The sequence below is a fragment of the Egretta garzetta genome, unplaced genomic scaffold (assembly GCF_000687185.1).
Source record: "Egretta garzetta isolate BGI_Z169 unplaced genomic scaffold, ASM68718v1 scaffold200, whole genome shotgun sequence".
NCBI lineage: Eukaryota > Metazoa > Chordata > Aves > Pelecaniformes > Ardeidae > Egretta > Egretta garzetta.
The window spans coordinates 1,348,650-1,363,288 of NW_009258379.1; the positions used below are offsets into that span (position 1 = coordinate 1,348,650).

A 14,639-nucleotide genomic window follows, 5' to 3' on the forward strand; every position below is an offset into this window, starting at 1 on the left:
TAGTGTTTCTTAGGTGTGTGAAATGTAAAAACAATCTGTCCTTTATTTGTGTTTTCTGCGCAATTTAGCTGAGAACACTAACGATGGAAGGCTGTGAATATAAAACTTCCCACCAGGAGATGATCAGAGATCTTTTGTGTTTGTCCACAAGTTCATATGGTCAGGTAAGGAACAACCTGTTTTGAAGAGAAAGATATGGAGGTTTTTGTTGATATCTTCAAGTTATGTTTTCAGGACCTTTGCTTTTCAATTTATTTCCATGGCAACGTGAAATACTTAGTTCATTTGCATTACTTGCCAATTTGGGTGTTGTTTTTTGCTTTAAGCCCCTTCTTTGTCAAATAAATAACTGGGTGGAGAGGCTGCCAACTTAGGTTACAAATTTAAATTTTTTTGAGGGACTTAACACTAGGTGTCTGAAAACAATAACTCAGTAAAAAAAATTTGTAAAAATACACCAGGTTGAGGTTTTTAGGTGTGATGATGTGATTCATGACACCATTTGGAATGCTAAGGCTACTTCTAGGAAGTATCGATGGTGGCATCCTAGTTCTTAAAAACGCACAAAACAAGTGTGCCAATAGTTGGATTCTGAACTCTTTGCCCAGTGGGAGGTCTCTGTGTGTATAAATTCAGATCCATCCACAATGTCTGAAGGTTCTTTAGAGTTCTGCTAACTGCACCTGGTATTCTAGCTGTTTGCTTTTCAAATGATCCTAAACCACAGTGACTGGTTTTGGCAACATAAAGAATTTTCTTTAACTTTGTAGCTGTTCTCAAGTAAATGCTAGAAACAAGAAGTAGGTTTTTACAAACAACTGCAAGCAAGGGTGAGGGGAAGCACGCTAATTAAGACCTTCTACAAATAATTTTGTTTCTGTGCACAAATGCGTCATGTAAACTCTGTGCATAAGTAACTGAAATGGAGAAGGATGTTACTTCTGTATGGTATGTCTTTGGTTCAGAAGAGTTTCTAGTAACGTCTCTCTTCCCGCAGGTCAGAAGTAAAGCTCAGCAAGCATTCTTCACAGCTCTGGGAACGTACAATTTCTGTTGCAGAGATATCATTCCCTTGGTTTTGGAGTTCCTGCGTCCAGACCGGCAAGATGTCACTCAAAAGCAATTTAAAGTACTGTCTCAATAACTTTGTTTCATGTCTGTCTTCTTTTAAAGTGTTTTTATGGGAGAGTTTTTAATGGTGACAGTGGGATTTGTTTGTTTATCAGTGTGACTAAAATTTTCATGGCATATAACTTATGCATGACTAGTGTAAGGCATTACTTGGATTAGATCAGTTGTCAAGAGAAGTTTTGTGTTTATATATGTTCCTCATTTCATTGTGTGTTCAGAATGTTAACACCTGTTTTTAAATTATGAAATGGAAATTGAGAAGCTATAGTCCAAGGCGGCAAAACTCATCAAGCAGTTCTGTCAGCTGTAGCAGTGTAAGAAAAGAGCGTGAACTGGACAGAAAGTTGATCACCCAGAAAAGTTGCACTAAATCCAGTGGGTTTTGTTATGAAGTGGTGGGTCATGGCTGATGCTGTCAGGCCTGGAAATGGTGCTGATGCAGTGATGCCAGGAGGCAACCTATCCGTCCAGGTGTTCAAAAGCATCATGCTCCCCTCCTCTCTCTGCACCCCCCTCAGTCCTCCTGGCCACAGAGGCGAGTTGGACTCTTGTTGTATGGCCGGAATATGGCTTACTGTCCTGCTCCAGCTGCTTGGAGCCCCAGCTCCAGGTGTGGTACTTGATCATGGAATAACCTCCTTTATAATGTAATTCAGAAATAGGTCAGCCATTCTGTGGACAAATTAATTGGCAGGGCTTCCAATCTCATTAAAATGGTTCTTTAGCATGAAGAGGACTCTGTGAAAAATCTTTAGTATTTTGACAATGAGGCCGCCTAGCTGAATGTTTGTGGTACTTCTTAGCAATTTGGTAGCGTGAAGGTTAATTTTTATTCTGTGTGGGTGCATGCTTATGTAGGTAGATTACTTATAAGTGAGCAGTGCTTTAACTTTTTTAAATTACATCTTTCATTTTGCAGGGTGCCTTATATTGTCTTCTTGGAAATCACAGTGGAGTGTGTTTGGCGAATCTTCATGACTGGGATTGTATTGCACAGACGTGGCCAGCGATTGTTTCTTCTGGGCTTAGCAAAGCTATGTCCCTGGAAAAACCATCCATAGTTAGACTCTTTGATGACCTGGCTGAAAAAATCCATAGGCAGTATGAAACAATTGGATTGGATTTTGCAGTAAGTGACAGATTGCTTGGTGTTAATGCCTTGGATTCTGAGAGCAGTTGATTACATAAATGCTCGAGACTCGTGTTTATTACTTGAGTTAGTGTTCTGATGTTGATCACGTCCTGATTTCTGTTACAGGGGAATGTAGACGTGTATTTTTGTGACTGAAGTAATAGAGCTTCTGTAATACTATTGGAATGTGTAACTTTCTGTTAACCTCTAAGGAAGCCTGTTACAGAAAGGAAGTTTAAGTTGCCTTTCAGAGTTAATTAGTATGGGTCATGCTGATCAGGGGTGAAGATGTGTGTTGGTAGGTCTGTCATCAAATTAACATTGTCAGCATTTGTAGTGTTGTCCCCCTGTGCTAACACACAGTGCTCGTTACACAGCTACCTTTTACCTGAACAGTGGGATAAATGGCATGGTACTTATTTTAAAGAATGAATGCCAATTAGTAAAAATCTTCTATAGACAAAGTTTACACTTTAATGAAATATTAAAGTCTGTCTTTACCTTTATCTTAAAATAAAACAAAACGTTTACTTGGAGAAATAATTTTACTGTGGGAACACAAAAGCTGTCTTACAGCCTTGTCTATGTGGACAGGAAGTTCTGCACTCTTCATGTGATTCTGAACTATCCTTTAAAACCAGAAACAAACAAACATAAAAACTTGTAAGTTGCTGCTCAGTCCTAAATCTTTGCATTCTCTGTCAATAGGTTCCAGAGAAATGCATCGAGATAGCTGTTATGCTGCAAAAATCAGAGCATCCAAGTTCAAACTTCACAGGTCTTCGTTCAGAAGAAATTCAGTTAGGAATTCAGCGACAGAAAGAAAAGAATGCTGAGGCTCTGCGGTAAGCTAAGCTTCCCTTAACACCAGCTTGCGCTGCCTGCTATTTACTGTACATTAAATGTAATAATCTGAAAATGCTTAACTAAATCTTAAGCTCAACAAATTCAGAATGTCCAAGGATTGTTGCAGCATGTCCTCTCACCTCTTCCCTCTGTGCTCATGTGTCCTTCCTTCCTCCTCCTCTTCTCTGTCCTCCCAGCTTGTGCTGCATTTACTGCATTGCCTTCACCCACCTTTCGTTGAGGAATTTCTATTCTGTTTTTAAATGGTTCACAGTAGTGTCTGGCTGATGAATCCCTCTTTTTCCCTCAGAAACTATGAAAATTTGGTCAACATGCTGCTAGACTGTGTGGAACAAAGAAACCTGTAAGTCTCCCTTCCTGGGTATGAGAGTTTTTTTGGGGGGGATGGATTGGAGGTGGCTACATGGATAAGTATCAATTGCATCAGGAAGTGCAGTTAGCATGACCAGAATTGAGTAATATTTTTTCACCCTCAAGTTGTCCAAAAGCAGTTTGTCAGTGGCAGTCTTGCATGAAATGGATTGTGGCTAGATTCTTGGAGAGTTTTGCAAAGGTATCAGCAATAATTGATTTTCTGTAGTTCCTCGTGCATTTGCATTTGGATTCTGCTTGCCCAGACAGCAAGATGAAGGCCAGTATAGGGGAATCTTGCATTACTGTCTCCTACATAAAGACGTGAATAAATGTTGAATTTATTTTCATTGGGAGCTTGAGTTGTTAAATTAAGGTGTCATCACATCTTGGAGTTCAGCTTTGTTGTTAACTAGTTTGACCTGTTATTTTTTTAATATTTGTTCATTGTAGGGGTAAAAGCTCTGGTTCTGTCTACATGATACTGACATCTGCATAGATTTTAATCAGGACCATAATGTCTGTGATTTAAAAACTTGAAAAGAATACCTCTATAGGTCTGTACTTCACAGTAAAATGCCAAGATCAAAAAGACACCATTAACTGAACATGTTTGATGGCACTTGCGTGTTCCCAGGACATTGGAGGCTTCCCTAAATGACAGTTAAGCTCGTTGACTATAGCAGTGGCATGGAACATTGTTAGTCCAAACATATTTACGTAATCTTAATCCGTATAATCATTTCTGTGCGAAAGCAGTACATGCAACTCTGCTACTTATTGTCTGTTTTCAATATTTTATTTTTTAGTCCCTGGAAGTTCGAGCACATAAGTATTGGTTTTCTGTCTCTGCTCCTGAGGGATGATAGGATACTGCCTGTCCGTGCCATAAAATTTTTTGTGCAGTGTCTCAACCACGATGCAATTGTAGTTCGGAAGGTAAAAACAACATAATTACATCTTTTTGTTTTGCAACTCCTGTTTTGCAACAAGCCTGTAAACCATGAAAATGTGGAACATGCCTATTCATTCTTATTTGCTGCAGAATTTTGCAGAGTTCCTTCTGCAGGTCTGGTTTTTCCATCTGCAGCTTATTACCTTCAAGTAATTTGAAGGGAGTCATCTATGTTTGTACCTTTCATTCTGCTTGAAACCAATGGCTGCCTCCTTTTTTTTCCTGAAAATGGTTAGTGGGGAGGTTTTTGTAGGCTATAAAGGTGACATTTAAGCCATGTCCTGTATTGCTTGAAATGAGTGAGATTTACTTCTTTATGGGAAGTATCAGCCACTGAGGTGACAAAGTTCACTGTAATTTTCAGTGTCTTTTTAGGGCGCTGAGTAGCTGGCTTAAAATGTGTCTCTAACGAGGTGATTAGACACATCCTTCTGGAGGTAGGTGTATGGAATGGATACATTAATGCCCATTTCTTTCTTTTAGGTGGCCATCTCGGCTGTGGCTGGTATTCTTAAACAGCTTAAGAGAACACACAAGAAAGTGCCCATCTGCCCTTATGAAATAAGTAGGTTTTATTTAATTAAGAAATGTCATACTAACATTTATCCTTAAATTGATTTAAAAGCATATTTTTCTGGTTAAATTAAACGTAGAATCACAAGCTTTTAGTTTCTGTCTGGTTGGTGATGTCCTAAGCAAACAGAATAGTCAATATAATCAGTCATTTTTCAGTTTGGGGTTTGTGGGGTTTTTTTTCCCAACAGTGTTATCCTTGCAAGTGTGTATTAAGCTATTCGCTTCTTTGGAGTGAGTTAAAACTTCAGAGATACTGTCATTCTCCTTTCAGAAAGCCTTGTAATTTGTGAGAATAATTTGCATATCTTTTAATTCTTTTATTAATAATTTCAAATGGCACACATACAAATTACTAAAGGAATATCTCCTATTACTGTTAGCATTACTTTTAATCTCCTAGGGCAAATCTCTGTACAGATTTGATTGGGGGGAGGGAGACATGCATGCTCTTTAGAACCTTTTCATAAAAGTAAGTCGTAGCATTTGCTGGGACTGTTAATGACCAAGTTTAATAGAGTGTAAATTCTTCTTTAACCAGGTGGAAACCCTAAGCCTTCCAGCATTCAAGCTGGTGACAGACCAGATAACCAGTGGCTGCACTATGACAGCCAGAGTTTACCAAAGACTAAGGAAGCCTGGGAGTCGTGTTGTTTTGTGGAGAAAACACACTGGGGGTATTACACCTGGCCTCAGTGAGTATCATAAGCATTAAGCTAGAATTGTGAGAGTCAGTGGAAAAAATCCTGTGTGAAATTAAATAATGCCTGATAGGTTTAATTTTTTTTAATTGAAACAGAAAAAAATGCAATTTATCTTGTCCTTTGCACTCCTTGCTTGTTTTACCGCTTCTGAGTGGGTTTTGTGGGGGGGGTTTATGTGGTTTTTATTTATTTATTCTACCTGCTTCTCTTTTGGTTCTGTGCGTACTATAGGCACATATTTCATATGGCTATTTAACTGCTAGTTTTAAAACAAAGTATGCGCATTTGAAAATCATGTAGTTGCAAATTATGCAGAATATATTCTATCACTAATAATTCTGGATTGCTTGCTGTAGCAAAACTTTTATAATAACAGACTTTCTTGTAAATTTACGTTTAAGTTTTGCTCTTCTGGAGTTGATGATAAATCCTATTTAATATAGAGAATATAGAAAATTATCATAAGCTTTATTTTACTTTGAAACGTGTTACTATGTTGGGTTTTTTGGGTTTTGTTTTTTTTTTTTTTAATATTTAGAACTATGACAGTTTATGCTCCAGTTGAGCATCAACCAAAGCTTGGGCGAAGGAGAGATGAGCTGACAGAGGTAAGGGTTTCAGTGTGTTTCAGTTTTGTGGGGTTTTTAATATTGCCCACAGACTACTGTAGAGATCAAATTCCCTTCTCTCTTTTAACCTAAGTATTGCTTGGACACAAAATGTGTGGAAACAGATTTGTTTTGCTTGATTGCAAACCAAGATGGAGATTGAACTCAACTCTGCAGTTTCATGGCTGTGTGGATATAATCATATTTTTAACAAGCAATAAGTGATAACTGTTCTGAAACCCAGCTCCCCACAAGACATTTCTAATCGTATTTTTCTATTTCATTTTCATACTTACTGCGTTAGCATACAAGATGAAATTATTATTTTAATGTATTGCAGCTTCTCTGTCAGCGATCATGGAATAATTGTATTAATGAGCACTTTCTTGTTCCCTCTCAAATCTTTATCAGAGTTTAGAACAAGGTAATTAATGACAGCGGGATGACTCCTTTGTAGGGGTTGTGCTAGTGAAAGGAAAGACAATCCAAAGCTGTTAGTCTTGCAAAACGTTATGCAATATTCCCTGTAAAATGAGGGGGGAAATGGATAACCCAGGCATGATTTTTGCCAAAAATAGACTTAATGAAAAATGGGACTTGGAAGATTGGGATATCACTGTGACAATCGAGCACCTCAAAGCTAATCCTTATTTTTTTTTTTTCCCTGTTACAGGCAGAACAAATTATATATGATCACTTTTCTGATCCCAAGTTTGTTGAGCAGTTAATAAAATTTTTGTCTTTAGAAGACAGAAAAGGAAAAGACAAATTTAATCCTCGCAGATTTTGCCTCTTCAAGGTAACTAGAGTTCAGTAACTAAACTGTTTCCATTTTGTAGATAATTATCGAAGAGTGGGAGAGCCATACACTACTTGGCTTATAACCCACTGTTGCAAAATGTTGGTTTCTTGAAGGTATGCTGCTATGATTAATCCCTTTAATCATCTCTTCTGATTAACTACTTAGGGAAGCATATTTAAAGTCATATAAAAGTATGTAAGACACTTGTATATAACTGTTACAAAAGCAGAGTAATTTCACTTTCTGCATATTCAAACGTCAAGCACTTCATGATCTTATGTTCTTCTTATGAAGACAGTGGTTTAGATGGATAATTACTGAACACACTTTCACATTTTGTTTTACAGGGCCTTTTCAGAAACTTTGATGATGCCTTCTTGCCAGTTCTTCAGCCCCATTTAGAACAACTTGTGGCAGACTCCCATGAAAGCACCCAGAGATGTGTTGCTGAAATTATAGCTGGCTTAATAAGAGGTTCTAAACACTGGACGTTCGAGAAGGTGCTGAAGCAGTATTTTTGAGTGATTCATGGAAGTTAAGGAATAAGTTTGAATTACTAAACAAATTAAACCTATGAAGTTGAGGGCTTTTAATGTGTCACCTGTGTGCAAGAAGGGACTGGAAAATGTTGCAACACTTAATGCTTCATGGCCAAACTTTGAGCACAATTCATTAGCTTGGTTTGGTGCCTATATAATGCTAGGTGTTACTAAAATGCTTCAAGATAAAAACTAAGAACAGTTTTGCTGGTAAGGAGATAGCAAAGCTGACATGGTTTGTAAGGAGTAAGTGCTTATGTCCACCTCGGACTATTACATCTTTATTTAGTCTAGACCTAGCTGTCTAGATTATCTTTAAATGAATTTCTGTGCTGAAAAATAATTCTGGGAGAGTCAGTTCCTTTAATAAAAAAGTTAAACAAATTTTAAATGGGGGGGTGAAGGGGTGGGTGTTCCTTGGGGTGTATAAGCCTGCTGTCCTACCAAAAGCAAAGCGTATGCAGTCTCTGATACAATTGTACTTAAATCACCATGAAAATGCTGCATATGTAGTCCACAGTATTTCTAAACACCTTGTAAACAAAATTAAAATTATTCCCAAAATCATACCTCTGATAGTATTTATTTCCTTCTATAAATACCATACTATAGCTGCTTCCAGAATCAGTATTGTCTCTCCATGATTTGAAAAGATGGAAGGATTTGGGTTCGCAGAGCTTAGATGGCCATTTTGTCCTTAAGTAGACAAATCTTGTCTCTTGTCTTTTTGCTGAGCAGGTGGAAAAACTTTGGAAGCTTCTCTGTCCCTTGCTTCGAACAGCTTTATCCAACATTACAGTGGAAACGTATAATGATTGGGGCACGTGCATAGCAACCTCCTGTGTAAGTTCCCCATTTTTAGTCTTGTGAAGCTGTATCCAGATGGTCAAGTTTTACAGATAATATGTAAACAAGAGCTTTATGAACAGAGGTATTTGCCTATATTTTATCAGCTAAAACTGAGAACTCTAAATGCAGTATAAAAATAACATCCATTTAAAATCTCATAGCTTTCTTGGAAATCTTGTTCTCCTCTGGCCTTTGCAGGCAAATAAAACATTTTAGTAAGGAAATAAAGCCTTAGGTTTCTTTTAAAGTATTTTAGAAGAGCTGCATAAGGTTAGTGGGTGATGTTGATGTGTATGCTTGCTGCGCGTTCAATTTTTGTGGGAGTTTTTGAACTCGAATTAGACGTTTATTCTTGCTTTAAAAGTGTGCAGCTTAGCATTATGCCGTGAAAGCTTAAGTCTCAAGTTATCTTCTAACACGCAGTAAGATTTCTGTGCGCTCTGGTGGACTGGGAGTTGTGGTATCTGAGAAGCAGGGTAAATGATAGGCCACAAAGATCTTGGATCAGTAATTCTTTGAAATCACTCAGCAAAATTCAGCATCGTTTGTCAGCCAGAGCCCTGGCAATTAATTAGCAAAATTCAGACACGATTATTCATGTATGTCAAAAATGAAGCTAAAAGTCCTTCTATTCTTACTGTATTTGCCAAATAATTAAAACTGCTTGTCATTTCATTGGGTTTTCCTCCTATTGAGGTTCATTGTGAAAAGATACTTAACTTTGCACTTGCTTAATAGATTAAACCCTAGGGATGCAAAGAAAATATCTGTCAAAATTTTCCTTGTTTATACATTATTTACATTAAAAAAATCCCCAATTTTCTTATATCTCTGATCCCCATTTATTTTCAGGAGAGCAGAGATCCTAGGAAACTGCACTGGTTATTTGAATTGCTGTTGGAGTCTCCGTTGAGTGGTGAAGGAGGATCATTTGTAGATGCATGGTAAAATTAATTTTAACCGTTTTATTGTGGCTGAATAAAGAGGAAATAAAGCATGGATAAAATGTGTTGAGAGCATATTGTGCCCGCTGGCTTGTAGATGCAGGGAACAAAAGTGCTCCTTCCCAATTAGCTTTCCCCACACAATGGCAGTTTCTTCATTATTTTTTTAAATGTAATTAAATCTAGTTAACAGAATGTGAAGGTTTGGAACTGTCATAGCTGCAGTACTGTTGTTTCATGCTGTGATTTTTACCCATCTTTGCATGCAATTCACGCAAAGACACTTTTATGCATTGACACACACAGAATGTTCCAAAAGAAGGCTTGGAGGGGACTGGGGAAGGGAGGAACAATTTTGTGTGACTAAAGACAAGCTGTTCTGATTCCTAGCCGGCTTTATGTACTGCAAGGTGGCCTTGCACAGCAAGAATGGAGAGTGCCGGAGCTGCTGCACAGGCTGCTGAAGTACTTGGAACCTAAACTCACGCAGGTTTACAAAAACGTCCGAGAGAGAATAGGAAGGTCAGTGTTCTCTTCTGCAGTTCTGGGGTATTTTTCTCTTCATTTTATTTGGGTAATTGGGTATCTAAACATTCAGACTGAAGTGGTGCCTGCTTATCTCTGTGTGTTAATACTGGTAAGAGAAATGAGATAAATTATTGCTAACAGATTTGCTTCAGAAACTTCAGATTATTTCTCTATTTTTGTCTTTTATTTTATATAGCCTGTTTTGTTTATCTATATCTCTATTCTAGAGACTTAAAAACTAGTTGCAGAGCTGTTTGGAGGAGAGAGGGGGTTGTAGGGTTAGATAATTACTAAGCTGCTAGATTCTAATGTCTACAAAGAGAGTAATGGAAAAACATTTGGGTTTAAGTAACTTCGAAGTAAAAACAAGAGGAAATTTTCTATAAGTATTAAATTTCCAAGTTCAACAAATTGATCTCAGATCACTCTTAGCTATGTTCTCCAGACGGTAGTCATGCTAAATGTATGTTCTTGCTTTCTTTGCTTTTTTTTTTCTCAGTGTTTTGACGTACATATTCATGATAGATGTTTCCTTGCCAAATACTGCTGCAACTAAATCTCCTCGTGTCCATGAATTTACTACCCGGATACTTGAAAATCTTAAACCCCTCATGGAAGCAGATGAAGAAATTCAGAATCACGTTCTGGAAGAGAATGGAGTTGGTGAACAAGATGAGCGAACTCAGGGCATTAAACTCGTGAAAACTAGTGAGTTAGTTACTGAGGTTAAGAAATGGGGAGTATTTTAGGGCATGACTTACTACTATTTTTTATCTTCTTAATCGGTGATCATTTCTCTTTATAAAAACAGTTCTGAAGTGGTTGATGGCAAGCGCAGGACGGTCCTTCTCTACAGCTGTCACAGAGCAACTCCAGCTTTTACCCTTATTTTTCAAGGTATGTGCCTTAATTGCTGCTTTGTTAGTCATGTTTGATTAAAAAGGGCTTCTATAAGTATAAGGCAAAGTTACAAGGGACTTTTTAAATAAAAAAAAACATGCTTACCAAGGTGGCCAAATGATTTGGGGGTGGGGGTGGGGGTTATGCTTATGTATGTTTTACAGCTGGTAACTTAGCCTGTTAAATGGTTTCCTGACAATAATGACTTGTAGGTGAATGCCCTGTACATGTGTAATTTGGGGGGGAAAAGTGTTTAATTCATGGGGGGGAAGAAGTGTTTAATTCATGAATGAGTGCTTGTTGTTTCTGTTCTGATACTTCCCTTTGTTTTCTCTTGTTCCACGATTATACAATTCTTTCGAAATGGCAGTGCTTTTTCCTGGCACCTCTGATCCATGTATTCCTTTGTGAAGCTGGGTCATTCAGTGCTACATTTCTGAAATAATACATATTTGCATGCTCCAAAGCATATGTCTTGCTTTATAAAAACACCAGTCAATTATCCAATGATAATGTATGCGACCACAAAACAAAGGTTTACTTATGTGAAAGTGAACTTGAAATACTGATAAAGCTTCCTCTCAGTTTCGGATCTACATCTAAAATACTAAATTAGTTGGATTTGATACCACAGTAATTGCAATGGGGAACCAAAGTCTTAACGGCACCTATTTATCCTCCTTAAGAGCTTCAGACTAGCGATACTGTTTAGATAAGTAATATATGGTGCAGAGAACAAGGATCTCGTGATTCTATTCACTTTTTTCCACAGCTTATTGCTGAGAATATTTTAACTTTGTATTGATTGTTTTTCATAGTTAACTTAATCTTTCAGGATTATATTGATTATATTTTTCCCAGATAACTTCCCTTTCATGAGATTAAACTAGAAAGTTTCAGAATTTTGCTGTTAGCAATGCTTATTTACTAACACTAGCCTTTTTTTCTTTTCCCCTCTCTGATCTTGTTCTATAGATTGCACCGGTAGAAAATGACAATAGCTATGATGAGCTCAAAAGAGATGCTAAGATGTGTTTGTCGTTAATGTCTCAGGGTTTGCTGTATCCTCAGCAAGTGCCTTTGGTACTTCAGGTGCTAAAACAAGTGAGTATGAGATAAAGAGCTTAAAGCTTCTTGTTATCTGATGCACTCTGTGCTTTTTTTTTTTAAGATTATACAATAGTTGTGATTTGAAGAGAATCTAATACTGATTTTCTTAGAGATGAAAGAGTTAAGTGTTTTAAAACATTCTTAGAAACAGTAAATATATTTTCTTCTGTTTTCTACTTCAAAACATTTAAACTTCTCTCTTGATAAGAAATTGAACAGTATTTTAATAAATTAAAATGTAGTTCAGTAGATCAGTTTAAGCCAAATGTGTCTCCTCATGAGCATAACAACTCAAAATCCAGTTTCAAAATGAGTCGTCATATAGAGAACTGCCTTTGAGTCTCTGCCTTTTCATAGTTTTACAGTGTATTTATCAGCTGCTACGGCTTTCTGAAAAACAACACAAATGAAAATGCAGTCTTGAATTGAACGGTTCATTCTGTATACAGTTGATCGTGCAAGAATTGCATTTTTTTTTCTGTAGTCATTCAAGACTGATCTACAGTGGTAAAATTACCTATTGCAAAACATTGGTGTGAGCTGTACACACAGCCAAAATATTAAGTGCAGTGTTGCAAGCCAGGCTGTGCCCGTGCCTGATGCTTTCAATAATTTGGGCTTCCCTAAGCACATGGAGATGAAAGTAAAGGAACTTGAAAAAACTTTGCTTTCCAAGTCCATATAGAATATATGTTTATACACATGCTCAAGCTGAATGGGATTTCTGGTTGATTTAGATCTGCCTTATGACTGATGTCAGAAATTAATCAAAGGAAGAGACTTGCCTACTTCGTCTCTTACAGCATTAGGTATCTGTTAAATAACACTATGCTTTGGAAGTTAAGCCTGTAATAAATTATTATTTAAATAATTGTGTGCTTTGGAAATCAAATAGTGTATGAAAGAAAAATATCTGAATAAAGGAAGTTATTTGCAATTGTCCCCAAAAGCTTTTTCATAAATATTGTTAGCTTTACGTCAGGTAGCTGCTTTCCTTCATGTTCGTCCTTTCTCATACTTACTATTTATTTTCACTTGTAGACGGCAAGAAGCAATTCTTGGCATGCTAGGTATACCATATTAACCTACCTCCAGACCATGGTGTTCTACAATCTCTTTATCTTTCTCAACAATGAAGAAGCAGTCAATGACATTCGATGGTTGGTTATAAAACTCCTGGAAGACGAACAGCTTGAGGCAAGTAATACCTTTTCGGAAATGCCTTGTCTCACATGACTGGTTTCCTGCCCTTGTCAAGTTTTATGAAAAAGTTACTGGTTGTAAACTAATACAGCAAGTATTTCTAGCTTAGCATTCCTCCTGTTTTGAAAATATAACTGGCTTTATAGGATTTCTTTCTTTCACATTCCATTTTTTTCTTTTGATATTCTATTCCAGGAAAACAGCAGTTTAGAAAATACTTCATTAGTGATTTTTAAAAGTTCCATTGTTCCTGCTTTTCCAACAGAATGGAACATTGCTTTGCTTCATTCTTGGTTTAAGTAAATCTGAAATAGGGATATTACCATTTTACTGTTAGCATGGATGTTGGTAGACAATTCAACTTCTGACAAGGTAAAATGCCTTCCTATGTGAAAACTGCATAAAACCACTATTTATTAACTCTGTAGGTCTGTTTCCCATTTAATGATACCAAGTTATTAATGACAAAAATAATTTTTTTTTTTATACATCCAGCTCACTAAGGAAGCATTTCTTTAGTTATAAGTAGATTTTCCTTGATTTTCTGAAAGGTTCATGCATAACAGGACAGAATTTGTCTAACAGATGCTGTTACTGATGGTGTAACGTGATTCAAAAAGATAGTAGTTTGTAAGCTTACTTGTCAGTCTGACGAGTTTTTGTACGTCTCCTGAGCTAGCGATACTTCGGTATGCACAAGTGGAAGGAGCTAAAATGCAGAGTCTCGGCTGTGGTACACACGTACTGTTGAAGATCCGTGTATGAATGCACAGTATGCTCTTAGAAGTGCTACCAGGATCATAAGCTTGTTCTCATGGGGAGGAGAAAAAAGGTTCCTGATGTGAATCATTGAGTCTTGTTTGTCAGGCTTCTAAAAACCAGGGGAAAATCAGGGAGGTATTTTATTCTGTATCACTAATTTACGGAATGGAAGGCTTGTATTAAATGATGTGAATTTAAGTATGTTTGATCACGTTCACACACAGTGACGAAACTTTAGTGTTAACCTCCAGTCTGTTCCACTTACCCTGCGCACTCATTTTCATGTGTCCTGTTGGCAAATACCAATGAAATCCTTCTTTTGGGTGCTCGCGTGCTTGCTTGCTTTCTGTAAGAAAGGGGAGGTTGTGAAGTGTGATACTCAGCTGCCAAAATAAAGATCCTGGGTTCGGTCTTCGTGAGGCTACATTTAAAACAGTCGTTATACCTGAGATGTGAAGCTTGCTTTTGTGAACAGTGAATTGGAAAGAATTTGAATATACAAATTAAAATTCCTGGCTTAAAAGGTTCGACATGACAAGCTCTGTAAGTGCACGTAATACTTAAAGATGCCAATTTTGGTTTTCAGATGAGTGCTCTCATGCCTTTCATGTCACTGTTTCCTATAGCGAGCTAGAAAGCAAAATCTGGCATTTCAAGCTAAGTTGTTTCCCACGCCAGTTG

General features: G+C 37.2%; 1 protein-coding gene across 2 annotated transcripts in view; it reads left to right on the forward strand.

The window, feature by feature from the left end:
• The window catches only part of PSME4 (proteasome activator subunit 4), a 61,435-nt gene that overhangs the window by 38,625 nt on the left and 8,171 nt on the right, over window positions 1-14,639 (forward strand). For both annotated transcript variants that reach the window (XM_009640683.2, XM_035896045.1), the window contains 18 exons: window positions 69-164; window positions 998-1,129; window positions 2,051-2,260; window positions 2,972-3,108; window positions 3,420-3,473; window positions 4,291-4,420; window positions 4,920-5,001; window positions 5,551-5,704; window positions 6,252-6,321; window positions 6,995-7,120; window positions 7,471-7,623; window positions 8,401-8,505; window positions 9,364-9,455; window positions 9,846-9,977; window positions 10,483-10,691; window positions 10,795-10,880; window positions 11,859-11,987; window positions 13,035-13,190. In XM_009640683.2, the coding sequence (XP_009638978.1) occupies window positions 69-164; window positions 998-1,129; window positions 2,051-2,260; window positions 2,972-3,108; window positions 3,420-3,473; window positions 4,291-4,420; window positions 4,920-5,001; window positions 5,551-5,704; window positions 6,252-6,321; window positions 6,995-7,120; window positions 7,471-7,623; window positions 8,401-8,505; window positions 9,364-9,455; window positions 9,846-9,977; window positions 10,483-10,691; window positions 10,795-10,880; window positions 11,859-11,987; window positions 13,035-13,190 (2,253 nt within the window). The remainder of the gene's footprint in view (window positions 1-68; window positions 165-997; window positions 1,130-2,050; window positions 2,261-2,971; window positions 3,109-3,419; window positions 3,474-4,290; window positions 4,421-4,919; window positions 5,002-5,550; window positions 5,705-6,251; window positions 6,322-6,994; window positions 7,121-7,470; window positions 7,624-8,400; window positions 8,506-9,363; window positions 9,456-9,845; window positions 9,978-10,482; window positions 10,692-10,794; window positions 10,881-11,858; window positions 11,988-13,034; window positions 13,191-14,639) is intronic.